General features: G+C 41.2%; 1 protein-coding gene across 1 annotated transcript in view; it reads right to left on the bottom strand.

Annotated features, from left to right (window-relative positions):
- Window positions 1-2,090: 2,090 nt before the first annotated feature.
- The window catches only part of CNTN5 (contactin 5), a 439,109-nt gene continuing 422,503 nt past the window's right edge, over window positions 2,091-18,696 (bottom strand). Inside the window, exons 20-23 of the mRNA XM_070751525.1 lie at window positions 12,872-13,058; window positions 11,386-11,495; window positions 3,101-3,269; window positions 2,091-2,331 (exon numbers count right to left, since the gene is read on the bottom strand). Of these exons, the coding sequence (XP_070607626.1) occupies window positions 2,228-2,331; window positions 3,101-3,269; window positions 11,386-11,495; window positions 12,872-13,058 (570 nt within the window). The 3' untranslated portion in view covers window positions 2,091-2,227. The remainder of the gene's footprint in view (window positions 2,332-3,100; window positions 3,270-11,385; window positions 11,496-12,871; window positions 13,059-18,696) is intronic.

The following is an 18,696-nucleotide window of genomic DNA, read 5'->3' as shown; positions in this document are numbered from 1 at the left end:
AGAGGAGGGAGGAGAAAGGAGGAGAAAGAGGAGGTAGAGGAGAAGAAGAGAAAGAGAAGGAGGTGAGAAAGGAGGAGAAGAGAAAGAGGAGGGAGGAGAAAGGAGGAGAAAGAGGAGGTAGAGGAGAAGAAGAGAAAGAGAAGGAGGTGAGAAAGGAGGAGAAGAGAAAGAGGAGGGAGGAGAAAGGAGGAGAAAGGAGGAGAAAGAGGAGGTGGTAGAGGAGGAGAAGAGGAGGAGGAGGTGAGAAAGGAGAAGAGAAAGAGGAGGAGGTGAGAAAGGAGGAGAAGAGAAAGAGGAGGGAGGAGAAAGAGGAGGAGGTAGAGGAGAAGAAGAGAAAGAGGAGGAGGAAAAGAGAAAGGAGGAGGAGAGAAAGAGGAGAAGGAGGAGAAGGAAGAGGAGGAGGAGGAAGGAGGAGAAGGGAAGAAGGAGAAAGAAGAGAAAGGAGAAAGAGAGGAGGAGATGGAGGAGGAGAAAGGAAAAGGAGAAAGGAGGTAGAGGAGGATGAGAAGAGAAAGAAGAAGAGGAGGAGGAAATGGAGCAGGAGGAGAAAGGAGAAGAAGGTAGAGAAGGAGAGAAAGGGGAGAAGGAGGAAAAAGAGGAGGAGGAGAGAAAGAGGAGGAGGAGAAGAGAATGGAGGAGGAAAAAGTGGAGGAGGAGAGAAAGAGGAGGAGGAGTAGAGGAGGAGGAGGGAAGAAGGAGGAGGAGGAGAAAGAAGGAGAAGAGAAGAAGGAAGAAGTAGAAGAGGACGAGAAGAGAAAAAAGAGGAGGAGGAGATGTTGATGATGATAATAAGAACTAAAATCAGATCTTGGATACAGAAAGGTTAAAGGCTTTAACTCTTAAGCCTGAGAACCTTAAAAGCAAATGCCCAACCATATACCTTTTCAATTTTGGACATTAAAAAAAACCAAATGTCCTTGGTTCATTATTAAGGACAATCTAGGCAACACCACATCGTTCCAATCTTGAAATGCTTATTGATACCATTTTGCTAAATCACCAAATATAGACAGTACAGTACCATACAAAAAGGAACTACAAAAATAAAGGTTTAAAGACAGCAAGCTGTTTGGGGGAAGACAGCTTTGTCTCTCTTCATTCATTTCATACTTGCAGTTAGCAATTGCTGAAGATTCGGATTCAGCGCCCAACAATGGTTTCAGTATCCCCTGCACTCCCTATCATGTACAGTTACGCTATTAAAAATAAGCAATTATTTTTCTCTCTCCTTTATTGTAGTGGACAATATCTAGTACAAAACGAGAGGCCTCAGTTTTAGTCTCAGTTCAATATGCTTCGGATTTGCAATGGATCTGGAAAAGTGGTTTACGATGTGCGTGGAGAATACAAACGGAGAAGAAAATAGAAGACAAATTACCATAACCATACCAAAGTTTATAATTATGTTTTTTTCCCCCCTTTTAAAGGCAACATTAGCAACGGTCATTTTTGAAACCGGGTTACATCATGGCATTTTTCTCTTGATAAGTAAAAAAAAGTAAAACAAAATCTCAGCTTTCTGAGAAGGGGAGGGATAATTCACTAGAATCCAAATATTTATATATATGTTTTTTTTCTTAAAATTGTTAAAATCCTCAACAGTGCAGACAAAATGGATGCACTGCCCCAGTCATTTAATTTACTAAGGGTATAAGATTTGATGCTAGCTAATATACAAACAATTAAAAAGGTAAATAAAATTGGACGTAATTCCCATTCGTTTACAAAAGTTTCATATCAAAGAATCTGCATATTTTCTATCGGGCAAAAACATCCCCTCCCCGCAAAGACGACATTTATGGAAACCAAAGAGAAGACATCTGGTGGATTATTTTTGTGTTATTTCCTTCAATATTCTTCCTGGTTCACTAGATGCATTTCTGAAACATTCCTTTGATAGGTCTGTGGAGATTTTTAGTCATCCAGGTCATACTTGTCTCAAAAGTGCTTCCTCAAAAGGCAAATGGACTACTTTATTTTTTTCCTGAGGAAAAAGATGTTTTGCTTCTCAACCAAGAACCGATGAAGCTTCTTAGATGAGAAGCAAAACATCTTTTTCTTCTTCCTCAGGAAAAAAAAAGCCACCCCAGTTGCCTTTTGAAAAAGCACCTTTGAGATTCCTTCGATAATTAGCCTTCTCCTTTCTCCCTGGTCATAGAACTCCATCCGTTGGTATTATCACACTAACACAACCAGAGGAATGAGAAAAATATTCTATCTTCTTCCTTCACCACGACGTTGAAGGGACCATCAATACCAGTAGAAATGTTACAGTCGATGAAGAAGTGGTAAAAGCATTTAGCCTGGATTGAGAATTCGTGACTTTTCCACCTGATGGGATTGAAACAATAGAAGAACAAAAATAACTAATTAAAACAACATTTAGGAAATGGTATGCTTGGTCATCAGATTTATCTATCTATCTATATATCTATCTATCTATCATCTATCTATCTATCTATCTATCTATCTATCTATCTTTCTATCTATCTATCTATCTATCTATCTATCTATCTATCTATCTATCTATCTATCTACCTACCTACCTACCTACCTACCTACCTACCATTTAACATATTTAAATGTTTCGATCATGTCCCCTGTTTCCCTTCTGCCCTCCAGACTATACAGATTGAGTTCATTAAGTCTTTCCTGCTACGTTTTATGCTTAAGACCTTCCACCATTCTTGTAGCCCGTCTTTGGACCCGTTCAATTTTGTCAATATCGTTTTGTAGTGAGGTCTCCAGAACTGAACACAGTGTTCCAAATGTGGTCTCACCAGTGCTCTATATAACGGGATCATAATCTTCCTCTTCCTGCTTGTTATACCTCTAGCTATGTAGCCAAGCATCCTACTTGCTTTCCCTACCACTTGACCGCACTGTTCAGGATTCCTTTTCCCCAAGTGCATTATTTTACATTTGGAAACATTAAACTGCAGTTTCCATTGCTTTGACCATTTATCTAGTAAAGCTAGGACAAAAACTTTTCTTCCCCTACTTATCTCTCTGAAATCTTGGTGCATCTGATACACCGGTGCATCTTATAGTCTGAAAGATACGGTAATTACTCAGAGCCTAATTGTAATAATCACCTTACCTGAAAAAGATGGTATCCTGATTTGGCTGCTTGGGGTACCATCTCCTCCTTCACTCACTGCACAGACTTCTATGATATAGACACCCACATCAGGGAGAAGCAGCGCTGCAGAGGTTTTCTGTGTTTCAATTACTTGGCTACTGCTGTGTCCTTCTTGCCTAAACAAGACCTGTTGGAGAACATGGAGAATAGTAGAACTCTAGTATCCAATCAGTATCTTAATTCAAATTCTAGGTTCTATCATATCTCAAGTCTTAAAATGGCCACTTCACACCAATAACGTCATCAAAAAAGCACAACCAAGAATGTCCTTTCTGAGCCAATTCAGGAAGCTCAAACTGCACAAGGAGCTGCTGATACCATTGTACAGAGGAATCATTGAGTCTGTCATCTGCACTTCTATAACTGTCTGGTTTGGTGCTGCAACCCAACAAGACCGAAACAGACTTCAGAGGATAATCTGAACTGCAGAAAAAACAATTGCTGCCAACCTGCCTTCCATTGAGGACCTGTATAGTGCATGAGTCAAAAAGAAGGTGGTGAAAATATTTACTGACCCCTCACATCCTGGACATAAACTGTTTAAACTCCTACCCTCAAAAAATCACTACAGAGCCCTGCACAACAAGACAACTAGACACAAGAACAGTTTTTCCCCAAACGCCATCACTCTGCTAAACAAATAATTCCCTCAACACTGTCAAACTATTTACTATGCACTATTATTACTTCAATTTTTTTTCATCATTCTTATCACCCATTTCCTCCCACCTATGACTGTATGAATGTAACTTGTTGCTTGTATCCTTAATATTTTTATTAATATTGATTGTTTCCTCATTGCTTATTTGACCCCTATGACAATCATTAAGTGTTTTACCTCATGATTCTTGACAAATGTATCTTTTTCTTTTATGTACATTGAGAGCATATGCACCAAGACAAATTCCTTGTGTGTCCAATCACACTTGGCCAATAAAGAATTCTATTCTATTCTAACAAATTCATGTAAACAGCAACAGAATAAATACAGTACTAAGTGATTTAGGATTTATTTGACTAATGAAGGGTCTCTTTGAATGACTTCATACGAGTTCTGTAACAGAGTTGGAAGTGACCACTTCAGGAAAGCAATATACAATAGACACCCATAACTGAATAACAAAATTGGAAGGGACCTTGGAGGTCTTCTAGTCCAAACCTCTACTCGGGCAGGAAAATTCTGTATGATTCCAGACAAGTGGTTGTCCAATCGCTTCTTAAAACCTTCCAACTTCTAGAGGCGAGCAGTTCCACTGATCACTTGTTCTAACTGTCCAGAAATGACTCCTTAGTTCTAAATTGGTTCTTTCATTAATTCATTTCAAATACACACACACACACGAAGCAGCAAAGCATTTATAGCCCCAGCTTGGCTTATTTTGTCCTGCTTTAGTATTGTCTATTTATCCTGTCATAAAATTAATAGCAGGTTGTACATATTGCCCTGTTGAGAACCATGGTTTGCTAAATAAGCCATAACAGGATGGATTCTACTAGATGTAAAAGCTACCCATCCAACCTTCAAACCACCATCATCCAAAACCATCCAAACTTCCAATCCATCTTCAACCAAAACCAACCCCCCATAAACCAGACTAGGTATGCACGCCCCTTAATTCCTCAGTATCAATCACTGTTAATCTTAAATGCAAACTTATGAATTCAAGAAGCATCGTTAAAAAAATACATGAACTCCTTCTCTTACTAAAAACTGCCACATTTGACATTATATTTACAGTACCTGCGAAACATGGCTAAACGCATCCCTCCCCAACTCCATTATTACAGTAAGTGACTATCATGTTTACTGATCTGATCGCAAAACCTATAGAGGTGGTGGAGTTGCAATCTTCTATAAGAAACCACTGAACCTAAAAAAGGTGCAATTTAAACACAAACTCTATCTTCCTGAAACTATCATCTGTGAACTGACCACACTTAAATACCACACTTTGCTTCCTACCATGGAACAATTTGCCTCCAGAAGTTGTGAATTTTCCAACACTGGAAGTTTTAAAGAAGAGATGATACATTGTCTGCAATGTATAGGGCTTCCCCCTCTAAGCAGGGGGTTGGACTAGAAGACCTCCAAGGTCCCTTCCATATTCTATTCTATTCTATTCTTTTTGGCTGCTTTGAAACTAGGCACTTTCCATTTTGGCTGTGGTTGTAGTTTATAGTTAGTGTTGGGCGAACCGCACCCGCGAACCGAATCCGTACCGAATTTTTACATGAAAGGACCGCCCTTTGCTTGCAGCACCGCTGTGGCGTCCTTTTTCGTAAAAATAAAAATAAATAAAAATAAAAAATCCATAAAATTAAAAAACGATGGGATGCCGGGGCTGGACCTTTGACATCATGTAGCATTCGGAGTTCGAGTTCGGGTTCGGTTTGGGTTCGTCCGAACTTGCCGAACCTGAACACCGTTGGGTTCACCCATCACTATTTATAGTGTAGGACTAAGTGGAATGTTTTGAAAGCAAAAGGAAAATATGGACATGAAACTGCACATTTAAAAAAAACGCACCAGTAATTGTGAAATTTATAAAGAGGATTAGAACTGGATTTGTTATTAGGATTACAGTGATCCCTCGATCATCGCGAGGGTTCCGTTCCAGGACCCCTCGCGAAGATCGATTTTTCGCGAAGTAGCGGTGCGGAAGTAAAAACACCATCTGCGCGTGCGCAGATGGTGTTTTTGCTTCCACTGCCGGCCGCCCTTCGCCCGCCCACCCCGTTGCTCGCGCCTGGGGTGGCGCGTTGCTGGGGAAAGCGCGCGCGCTTGGGGACTCCCTAGGTCCGCTCCCCAGCTGGGGAGCGGACCTAGGGAGTCCCCAAGCGCGCGCGCTTTCCCCAGCAACGCGCGCGGGGTGGGGACTCCCTCCCCAGCTGGGGAGCGGACCTAGGGAGTCCCCAAGCGCGCGCGCATTCCCCAGCAACGCGCGCGGGGTGGGGACTCCCTCCCCAGCTGGGGAGCGGACCTAGGGAGTCCCCAAGCGCACGCGCTTTCCCCAGCAACGCGCGCGCGCTGGGAAGCAGAGTTAGGGTGTCCCCAGGCTCGCGCGCACCGCCCGCCCGCCCACGCTGTTGCTGGCTCCGCTTCCCAGCTGGGAGGCGGAGGTGGGGTTTCCCGCGCGCGTGCCGCCCGCCCGCCCACGCCGTTGCTCGTGCCGATGCTGTCTTACCAGGGCAAGAGGGGGAAGACCCAGGGAAGCCTCTGCCCGGCGGGGAAACTCCACCATCTACGCATGCGTGGAAGGGCACGCATGCGCAGATGGTGGAGTTTACTTCCGGGTTGAAAACTCGCGATATGGCGTTTCGCGAAACTCGAGATCGCGAAACTCGAGGGATCACTGTATTTTATTCCTTAGCTTGGTTTGGCTGCAGCGGTAATTGCTGTAGTGTTTCTTTGAGCCTTGTTGCTGGGAGATAAAAAGCAAATCCAATAGAAAGAAGAAATAAATTTCACCCATACATTATTCTCTTTGCCAAAAAAAAGAGCAGGGGGTGGGGGGATGTCAATTTTTTCTTTCATGCTTTCTGATAAATCAGGACTCAGGTCTTGAAACATACGGATTTGAAAATGTCTACAACAGTGTTTTTTGAACTTGGCAACTTTTTCATGAGCTGTACTCCATAATAGAATAGAATTTTTTTTTTATTGGCCAAGTGTGATTGGACACACAAGGAATTTGTCTTGGTGCATATGCTCTCAGCGTACATAAAAGAAAAAGAAACATTTGTCAAGAATTGTGTGGTAATTATGTGTTAATTATAATCATCACAATTATGACAAATGACGGCATGAACTATCTTGCCTTGAATGTTGTGAGTATCATATACAGTGGTACCTCGAGATACGAGTTTAATTCGTTCCGGACCTGGGCTCTTAAGTCGAGCAGCTCTTATCTCGAACGACTTTTCCCCATAGGAATTAATGTAAATAATTTTAATTGATTCCAGCCCTCAAAAAACTCACAAAGTTAGTCTAAATTATGCAGAAAGACATGTTTTTAATGAAGAAATGTACATGTACATATAAATGAATAATGAAGTTTCTTTCACTTAACTTGTAAACTTTCTTAAACTTTTAAATTTACATATGTTCAACTTCTCTGCCACCCAATCCTGTAGGACAGAGGTCCCCAACCCTTTTTGCACCAGGGACCGGCTTTAAGCGATCAAGAGAGGAATGGGTGAATGAATGGACGGAGGGTGGGAAGGAAGGAAGGAAAGAGGGAAGGGACAGGAACAGAGGAAGGAAGCAAGGAAACTTATGAAAGGGGAGAGTAAGAGAGGAATGAGTGAAGGGAGGGAGGGAGGGAAGAAGGTGGGAAGGAGAAAGAAAAGAAGAAATAGAGGAAGGGAAGGTAAAAGAGAGAAAGAAAAAGAGCAAGAAAGAAAGCTGCAAGCACCCCCCCGAGCCCCCCAGGCCGGCTGCAACCTTTTAAAACACGCGCGCCGCTTCGCAGCTGTCTCCTGAAGCCGAACGCGGAAGTTAGCGTTTGGCTTCAGGAGACAGCTCCTTGGCGCTTGTATCTCGAATTTGGGCTTGTAAGTAGAACAAAAATAGCTCTCCCCTCCCAGCTCTTATCTCGAGTTGCTCTTAAGTAGAGCAGCTCTTATGTCGGGGTTCCACTGTATTAAGTTTCACCTTTTAAGGTTCATTACTGGAATAAATGAACGTGTGCACAACATTCTAATTTTTCAAGTTTCATCTATACACACACACACATATACATATCCCATTTAATTTGGAAAATAAATGTGCTGATGAGTAGAATATCTGCCCTCTATTGAACATTACTGAAATAACAAATGTTAAGTGAGAAAGAACAAGAGGAAAAATGAAATAAAAAAGGAGAATTCAGGAGAAGATACATAATCAAATATATAACTTATAATAAATTCTAATAAAAATGCATTGCAATTCTTCAATAGAAGGATTGGCACTTTTTTTTTCTTTTTAACGATTTTATATACCGCACCTACTGTACTGGCACTACTAACATTCAGTAGAACAATTTTCCATGTTTTTAAAAAAGCAAATTATAAAGCCAAATAGATATGTGTGGTTTCTAAAGGGCTTTCCCCCTTCAATATTGCTTAACCCTTCTCAGACTCTGAAGCAAAGCAAATAAACAAACTGGGGTTTAGCTTAATCGTCCTATCACCACTATGTCCCTTCTGCCTTGGAGCATAGTTCCCTCTAAGCTGAGCCGTGAGCAATCGCTCACTTAAAAATCATCATCAACTCAGAGTTTTCCAAACCTGCCCAGAAGCCGAGAGGGAAAGAGTGAGAGGGAAGGAGAGAGAGAGGAAGAGAGGAAGAGAGAGAAACAGATAGAAAAAAGAGAGGAAGGAAAAGAGAAAGAAAAAGAATGGGAGTAAGGAAGAGAGAAAGAAAATCAAAATCTAGTTTGAAACTAGCTCAACTATTTAAGTGGCATTTTGATATTGATAGAGTTGCCCTATTATGAGCTCACTGTTATAGACACACAGTACAGTATTTTATTTTGAAATTCTCTGAGGCAAAACAGGGTGGGTTTTTTATTTATTTATTTGTTTGTTTGTTTGTTTATTTATTTATTTATTATTTCTGTGCCGCCCAGTCCCAAAGGGACTGCCGCTCAGACACTATACTTTTCCGCCCACCCCCCCAAAAAATTAGAGGGAACACTGCCTTGGAGATTTAAAAAAAACCACCAATGGTCTCAGAAGGGGTAAAAAAATACCCTCTTCCCTGAATATTTTAACAGAAGTGTCAGAAAATAAAAGGATAAATCAACCAATAAGTCTGAATATTATATAATATTTAAATCTGGCCCTATAATTATTTCCAGCAATCCAAGGAAGTTGAAATCTTGCAAAAGACCCTTTAAAAAAAAGATAAACAGATGTTTTGAGCACAGATTGCCGGATATCCCCAACACAATCATAACAAATCTCTATGTTTGCACTTCTGCTCCATAAAGAAAATATTAATTTTAATGGCATTTATGGCATCCCGTGCTTCTGCATTTCCTTAAACCCTACTGCAAATATTGTCAAATTGAAGTGCTGGCATGGCTTTTGCTGCAGTCTGCTACAATTAATAGCCAGATGGGGTCGTGTTAACAGCATCAAGCAGCGCATATTGCCCTGTTTATAGTCCCTGGTGGAGGATCAGTCTATGCAAAACATAGTCACAAATTTCATTTGGTTTTTAGTCTCTCCCTCAAGTAAAAGTTGCTGCTTTGTTTGAAGTCTCTGTTTCAATGAAAATTGTCTGCATTGGAAGGATAGGATTAGTTAGACATTGAGGCATTGATGGACACAACTTGTTCAAGGGAAGAAATAGTAGGGAATAAATAGCATTGCATCCCTGTATTCTCTTAATAGAAATCAAAGTTTTGGTGAAGATCGAAGTTGCCAAAATATGGGTTTTGCAATAGGTTTTAAATGAAAATATCTTGAGTAAACCAATGGGGGGGGGGAATCCATTTTCATATTTGATTGACATCAATTTAGTAATCATTGAACAAAAATGGGGAATTAAACTATTGATTTAAAATTAAGACTTGATATTTTTCTTGGATGCCAGGGTCAGAGGTGGGTTCTTTCTGGTTTGCACTGGTCCTATAGAACTAGTAGCAAATCACTGGTAACATCATAGAACTGGTTCTGTCAGTGTCGGTCAGTGGACGCTGATATAGAAACATAGAAACATAGAACACTGATGGCAGAAAAAGACCTCATGGTCCATCTAGTCTGCCCTTATATTATTTCCTGTATTTTATCTTACAATGGATATATGTTTATCCCAGGCATGTTTAAATTCAGTTACTGTGGATTTACCAACCACGTTTGCTGGAAGTTTGTTCCAAGGATCTACTACTCTTTCAGTAAAATAATATTTTCTCATGTTGCTTTTGATCTTTCCCCCAACTAACTTCAGATTGTATCCCCTTGTTCTTGTGTTCACTTTCCTATTAAAAACACTCCCCTCCTGAACCTTATTTAACCCTTTAACATATTTAAATGTTTCGATCATGTTCCCCCTTTTCCTTCTGTCCTCCAGACTATACAGATTGAGTTCATTAAGTCTTTCCTGATACGTTTTATGCTTAAGACCTTCCACCAGTCTTGTAGCCCTTCTTTGGACTCGTTCAATTTTGTCAATATCTTTTTTGTAGGTGAGGTCTCCAGAACTGAACACAGTATTCCAAATGTGGTCTCACCAGCGCTCTATATAAGGGGATCACAATCTCCCTCTTCCTGCTTGTTATACCTCTAGCTATGCAGCCAAGCATCCTACTTGCTTTTCCTACTGCCCAACCACACTGCTCACCCATTTTGAGACTGTCAGAAATCACTACCCCTAAATCCTTCTCTTCTGAAGTTTTTGCTAACACAGAACTGCCAATGCAATACTCAGATTGAGGATTCCTTTTCCCCAAGTGCATTACTTTACATTTGGAAACATTAAACTGCAGTTTCCATTGCTTTGACCATTTATCTAGTAAAGCTAACAAACCCAGAATATTAATCACTAGGCCACCATGCCTCACATTCATTTAGCTTGTCCCTATCCCCATGCCACCATGGCCATTCCCATCTATTGCAACGCTCCTTAATTGTCCAAAACTCCTTAATTGTGTTCTGCTCAAAAACACATCCTAAAGTTCTGTTCCGGGGTCTATTTGACCCGGACCTCATTGTGCAGGCTAAACTATCTATAAATTGAAAAAAAGTTCACAAAAAAGGGGGGGCTGCCTTTTATGAGCAAAATAAATCAATAAGCATTAATTCTTTCCGTTCAATTTTCATATCATTGTGTGCAGAAATGTTCAGACTACTTTCCAAGTGAAAAAAGTTTTCAAATTGACCAAACATAAGCACTTCAAATGAAGAATTTTCAGTCCGGGTCAGGGTGACCCGGGAACAGAACTTTAGGGACTTTTTTTTCCCAGTAGTAAAGAAGCCCCCCCCCCCCCGAAAAAAAATTCTCATAGAGAGAACCCATGAAATGATGCAAAGTCATGAAATTTCAAGTTTCAGATATGCAGGGAAATTTTTTTACAGGGTGTCAAACTTTGATTTCGGGTCTCAGAGACCCGAACAAAACAATAAGGTTAAATGAGAAACAGTGTTGGTGCTGCAGTGAGTGTTAAAGCATTACTGTGTAGTTGTGATTATTGCAAAAACGAAAAGGATGAAGGAAAACCAGAGAAAGGGAGAGAGTTAATGTGGGATAAACTGACCTTGTATCCCATGACATCTGACTCATTAGCTAAAGGCTTTATAGGCTCCCATCCCAGGGAAACATGGGGACCATCTTGAACCCACATAATGTTGGGTGCTTGACTAGGTGCTAAAAAAAAGAAGAAAAAAAACATGTTAGAGGATTTTGTATTTTGTATGCCGCCCTGAGTCTTCAAAGAAGGGCGGCATACAAATCTAATTAATAATAATAATAATAATAATAATAATAATAATAATAATAATAACAAGAACAACAACAACAACAGCAACAACAATAATAATAATTTTGAAGTATTTTTTTTTCAAAAGCTGCGAGGATGGGGAAGGCAAGAAGGAAATTGAACCGCTTGCTCCAAACTTAATAGCTACTGATGAATCACTGCATTGCCTTTTGCTGCTGCAGGTAAAAATTTATTTAGCTTTGTTTTACAGAAAAGTAATTTTTTGTTGCTCACGAACAACAATAACAACTATACTCCTTTTGTTTTAGAGCTCGTGTCCCTTGAAATGGGATTATGGCAGTGGTGGGATTCACATTATTTTGCTACTGGTCTGTGGGCGTGGCTTGGTGGGTGTGGCTTGGCTTGGCTTGATGGGCGTGGGTTGGCGGGTGTGGGATGGCTTGGTTTGGTGGGCTTGGCTTGGTGGGTTTTGCTTAGTGGGTGTGGCATGGCTTGGTGGGTGTGGCATGGCTTGGTTTGGTGGGCATGGCTTGGTGGGCGTGGCTTGGTGGGTGTGGCATGGCTTAGTGGGTGTGGCATGGCTTGGTTTGGTGGGCTTGGCTTGGCGGGCGTGGCTTGGTGGGCATAGCAGGGGAAGGATCCTGTAAAATCTCCATTCCCTCCCGATCAGCTGGGACTTGGGAGGTGGAGAATAGGTGGGGGCGGGGCTAGTCAGAGATGGTATTTACCGGTTCTCTGAACTACTCAAAATTTCCGCTACCGGTTTTCCAGAACTGGTCAGAACTTGCTGAAACCCACCTCTGGGTCATGGATTATGCTAATAACAAGCCAAGAGTCATTTCCTTGGTCTATCTATCTATCTATCTATCTATCTATCTATCTATCTATCTATCTATCTATCTATCTATCTATCTATCTATTTTGTCCAATACACAATGAGGGTTTTAGTGGGGATATATCTATATACACATAGTAAAATACACGATGAAGGTTATAGAGGAGATACTCATAGTAAAATATATCTAAGAAATAATAGAAAAGAAGGTATAGTAATAGAACATATCAATAAAAGAATAGAAGAAGAGATATAGGAATAGAAGAAAGGTATAGGAGATATAGGAGAGTAATAGGACAGGGGACGGAAGGCACTCTAGTGCACTTGTACTCGCCCCTTACTGACCTCTTAGGAATCTGGATAGGTCAACTGTAGATAATCTAAGGGTAAAGTGTTGGGGGTTTAGTATGCAGCTAAAGAAAAGAGAGAGAAAAAGGGAGAATTGGAAGGCAAAGATTGGTAGCCTACGAGATTTCTTAGTGGCCACGTGGACAATGTTGCTTGGTGGTCCATAGCCTGCGGAGTTGTATGCCTTCACTCTCAGGTGGTACAGGGTGTTGCCTTCTAGCCCTGTGAGAATGACAGAGGACTCATTCCCTTCTGACCTGGCCTTCTCTGCTGCTTCTTCTTGTTCCATATCTTTCCAGTAGCCAACCTGCCAAGAGAAGACAATGGGTTGAGTAGAGATCATTTGTAAAATGCTCCTTCGCACTTAGGATTACTCTTACTATTTATGGTCTATCCCAGGGATAGGCAACGTTGGCTCTTCTATGTCATTCATTCATTCATTCATTCATTTATTTATTGTGAGAGTTGAAAGGGACCATGCAGGTCATCAAGTCCAACCCCCTGCCTGAGCAGGAATCCTAAAGCACCCCAGCCAAGTGGCAGTCCAATCTCCTCTTGAAAGTGTCCAGAGTTGGGGAGTTCACAACCTCTGCAGGCAGGTTGTTCCAATGGTTGATCGCTCTGACCATCAGGAAGTTCTTCCTTTCTTCTAGGTTGAATCTCTCCTTGGTCAGCTTCCAGCCCTTTTTCCTCGTTCGGCCCTCTGGTGCTCTGGAGAATAGAGTGGCCCCCTCCTCTCTGTGACATGTGGAATTCAACTCCCAGAATTCCTGAGCTGGCATAATTGGCTCAGGAATTCTGGGAGTTGAAGTCCACAAGTCATAGAAGAACCAACTTTGCCTACCCCTGGTTTATCCCAAAAGTGCTTTTTCAGCTCTGACAGGATAGTGGGGAATGGAATGATTTATATTCATTGCAAATAGATATTCATTTGTATCGTTTCGGAGGGTCCTTGAAGCACTTGGAGGTTTATCTGTGTCCTGCCTATCTACAGTATATGAACTGCCGTGTGGGGCCATCATATTTATTTATTTTATTGATTGATTGATTGATTTTGTCCAATACACAATGAGGGTTTTAGTGGGTATACACATAGTAAAATACATGATGAAGGTTATAGAGGATATACTGATAGTAAAATATATCTAAGAAAGAATAGAAGAGAAGATATAGTAATAGAACATATCAATGAAAGAATAGAAGAAGAGATATAGGAATAGAAGAAAGGTATAGGAGATATAGGAGAGCAATAGGACAGGGAACGGAAGGCACTCTAGTGCAGTTGTACTCGCGCCTTATTGACCTCTTAGGAATCTGGATAGGTCAACCGTGGATAATCTAAGGGTAAAGTGTTGGGGATTTGACCCGCTTCTGCCTACCAAACTTTCGAAGTTCTGCTGCCTCTTTACCTCTGGGAAGAAGCCCCTGCTCTTGGGATCCCAGACCACATTCCACCCTACCCAGGGCTACAAACTTTTTTACTACCACATTGTGGGCATGGGCTTATATTGTGGATGTGGCTTGTCAGCCACGTGACCAGGTAGGAGTGGCTTGACGATCATGTGACCAGGGATGGCTTAAAGGTCATGTGACTGGCTTAAAGGTGGCCAACTTGACGTCACTCATGTCAAGGGTTTGGGTTAGGGTGCCTGGCCTCTCCTAGCCTCAAAGAGATACAATTTTCCTATCTATTTCCTATTAATGAACATCAAAAATATACTGTTTAATTATATGTATATATGCTATATGTGTACATACGTATCACACACAGGCACACAAAAATATACATTATCTACTATATGTTGTGGTTAGCTCTGGCCCAGCTCCTGCCCCAAGGACTGTGGATGTGGGGGAGACATCCACATGCTGCAGGCCTGTTTTGCCCCCGGTGGAATCTGCTGATGAAGGCTCCTCTGACCAAGAAGACATGAGTGACAGGGAGGAGGAAAGTGTGGCAGACAGCTCAGAAGGAGATCAATTATCTAGCTCCTCCTTGGATTCAGAACAAGAGTTAATGATACAGCCACGCATGCGGAGAGCGATGCATAGGCAACAACAACTGAGAGATTATTATCAAAGAAAATGAGGCCACCTGTGGTTAGGTGGGGCTGTGGTAATTAGTGAGGCTGCTATAAATAGCAGCCTGTGGGTTTGGCCATTGTGGAGGATTATCTGATCTTTGTGTTTCATGACTGCTTTACTGACTTTGACTTTTTGTGTGCTGATTTTCCCCACTTTGAAACTAAACCAGAGCAAAGTGTGTTTCACTTTGTGAAAGAAGAAGGACTGTGAATTGCCTCACAGCTGCAAGCTAAGTATCACAGAACTGATAAGGGACTTGTACAAATTACCAGTTTGGTTGGAGACGAGTGCTCTTTGCTATACTAAAAGAGGGCTTAGTTTAAGTGAATTTTCATTATAAAGAACATTGTTTTGAATTTTCAAAAGTGTGTGTCTGAAATTTGTACCTGTGAATTTTTGGGAGGAGTCCACCAGAGAGCCCGACAGAACACTATATAAACTGTATGTGTATATACACACATGCACGCACAGCTCTTCTAAAATTATAAACATTCAACCTCATTTGCTGTGATAGGAAAAACATGCCCAGAGCCCAGAAGGGAATAAAAAGAAAAAAATTCAAAATTTTTCTACCGGTTCTGCGTACCTACTGTACCCCTAGGAGCCCATCACTGACCCTACCCAACTATGTAACACTGTGAGTGATAGTGAATGTGGGGCTTGCTCCCTGTTTAGCTAGAAAACAGCTAGTCCTAGGCTGCTCAGTAAACTGAGTGGTGACACAAAACAGCAATTTTTAGCTCACCATTCTAAGCACCACCTCATCCCTACTCTTCTGCTCCAGATTGCTTTCTACTGTGATAACCTGGGGCATAGCATGAAGGCAACACAACCAGAGAACTGGCATGAGTCCCTGTATTGGCACCAACTTTGCCCCCAGTGTCTCTTTTACTCTCCGGTCTGGAGAAAAGCTCTCTCACAAACCTGCAAATACTCCAGTCCAAACGCTGTAAACAAAATGTTTGCAATCAATCACTCCAGCAGGGCAAGATAATGAGCTCCAGATGGGAAGAATAATCCCAAGGGGACAAGATAAGCAGGCAGTAGCACGGCATTAATTCAGACAGTCTGGAGGAATGCCAGGAATGCAGGCCACACTCTCGATACCAGATGAATTCAGTCTTTATTTCCAACAAATGCCCCTCCCAACTGCCTCTCCTTTAAACTCCATCCCCAGGTGTGCCTTGTGAAGGGAGTGGGGCCATTTCCTTCCTTGTAAGCCACGCCACCCATGTTGCCCTCTTCTACGGTCTTCCCTGTGTGCCCTAGGGTGATGAGCAGGTGAGCCTTGGTTTTCAACAGAACCCCCTCTACCTTGTTCTACCTCTTCCCCACCATCACTCTACTAAACAAATAATTCCCTCAACACTGTCAGACTTTCTACTAAATCTGCACTTCTATTCTACTAGTTTTTCTCATCATTCCTATCACCCATTTCCTCCCATGTTGACTGTATGACTGTAACTTGTTGCATATATCCTAAGATTTTTATTAATATTGCTTCTTCATTGCTTATTTGACCCCTATGACAATCATTAAGTGTGGTACCACATGATTCTTGACAAATGTATATTTTATTTTATGTACGCTGAGAGCATATGCACCAAGACAAATTCCTTGTGTGTCCAATCACACTTGGCCAATAAAAATTCTATTCTATTCTATTCTATTCTCTGCCCAGCCTGACTTTGCCCTTCCCGTTTCCTCCACAACCAACCCGCTCTCTGTCAACTGTTCCTTTTCCATCTCTGATTCATACTCTGATGGAAGCATGACATCTAGAAACATAGAAACATAGAAGACTGACGGCAGAAAAAGACCTCATGGTCCATCTAGTCTGCCCTTATACTATTTCCTGTATTTTATCTTACAATGGATATATGTTTATCCCAGGCATGTTTAAATTCAGTTACTGTGGATTTACCAACCACGTCTGCTGGAAGTTTGTTTCAAGGATCTACTACTCTTTCAGTGGAATAATATTTTCTCACGTTGCTTTTGATCTTTCCCCCAACTAACTTCAGATTGTGTCCCCTTGTTCTTGTGTTCACTTTCCTATTAAAAACACTTCCCTACGTTCTGCTATTCCTGCCATTGATCATGCTATCACTGCTGCCTCTTTGCATATAGTAAGGTAGCCAGTAAATGGGGATGAACCTGAATGGGTGTAGCCAGGAATTCTAAATTCAATTCAATTCAATTCAATTTATTAGATTTGTATGCCGCCCCTCTCCGAAGACCCGGGGTGGCTCACAACAATGATAAAAACAATATTATAGTGAAACAAATCTAATATTAAAAAGAAATATATAAAACCCTATCATATTAAAAACCAGACAACACATACATACCAAACATAAAATATAAAGAGCCTGGGGGAAAGGTGTCTCAAGTCCCCCATGCCTGGCGGTAAAGGTGGGTCTTGAGTAGTTTACAAAAAACAAGGAGGGTGGGAGCAGTTCTAATCTACGGGGGGAGTTGATTCCAACTCTGGGGGGAGTTGATTCCAGAGGGTCGGGGCCGCCACAGAGAAGGCTCTTCCCCTGGGGCCAAATTCAAAGTCTCAAGAGTAGCCCCCATGGGTAGGTCTTCAAAGAAATCAACTATTCATCCTTAGCCCTCTTTGACTGAATTCAGTGAGGAAATGACAGAAACAATATTTCCTTCCCTGTCAACCGTAGTTCACAGAAGAGGAAACCCTTCATCCATATAATGAATTGGGGATGACAGAACACCTGAGGAAACATTGCAGTGGCCTAATCATACTCAACCAGCATCGCTGAGGGACGGAGGGGAGGGGAGAGGATTTCATTTGTGTTACTCTGAGAGGAACTGGTTTCTGTTGAGTGCAATTCAGGGGGAAAAAAAATCCGGTCTCTCTGGAATACCTTCTCGTCCTTTCCACACAAGGCCAAAATAGTTTTTGATGTTTACAAGTCTGGCTGTCAGTATGCCTTTCCTCAGCTTCTCCTACTCTTGGGATTATATACCTGCAATGTATGAATACAGAACAGCTCCTTTGTATTTCATCCAGGGCAGCTAGACTCTTTCTACTAGATGTTATTTATTTATTTATTTATTTTGTCCAATACACAATAAGGGTTTTAGTGAGTATATATCAATATACACATAGTAAAATACATGATGAAGGTTATAGAGGAGATACTCATAGTAAAATATATCTAAGAAATAATAGAAAAGAATATATAGGAATAGAATATATAGAATATAGGAATAGAATATATATATATATATACACACACATACATACATATATATATATATATATATATATATATACACATATACATATATATATACATATACATATACACATATACATATACACATATACATACATACACATACACATACATATATATATAGGAATAGAATATATCAATGAAAGAATAGAAGAAGAGATATAGGAGATATAGGAGAGTAATAGGACAGGGGACGGAAGGCACTCTAGTGCACTTGTACTCGCCCCTTACTGACCTCTTAGGAATCTGGATAGGTCAACCATAGATAATCCAAGGGTAAAGTGTTGGGGGTTTGGGGATGACACTATGGAGTCCGGTAATGAGTTCCACGCTTCGACAACTCGGTTACTGAAGTCATATTTTTTACAGTCAAGTTTGGAGCAGTTAATATTAAGTTTAAATCTGTTGTGTGCTCTTGTGTTGTTGTGGTTGAAGCTGAAGTAGTCGCCGACAGGCAGGACATTGCAGCATATGATCTTGTGGGCAATACTTAGATCTTGTTTAAGGCGTCTTAGTTCTAAACTTTCTAGGCCCAGGATTGAAAGTCTAGTCTCATAGCGTATTCTGTTTCGAGTGGAGGAGTGAAGGGCTCTTCTGGTG

This window comes from Erythrolamprus reginae, chromosome 4 (genome assembly GCF_031021105.1).
Source record: "Erythrolamprus reginae isolate rEryReg1 chromosome 4, rEryReg1.hap1, whole genome shotgun sequence".
In the NCBI taxonomy this organism is placed as follows: Eukaryota; Metazoa; Chordata; class Lepidosauria; order Squamata; family Dipsadidae; genus Erythrolamprus; species Erythrolamprus reginae.
This window is presented reverse-complemented; position numbering and strand designations above follow the sequence as displayed.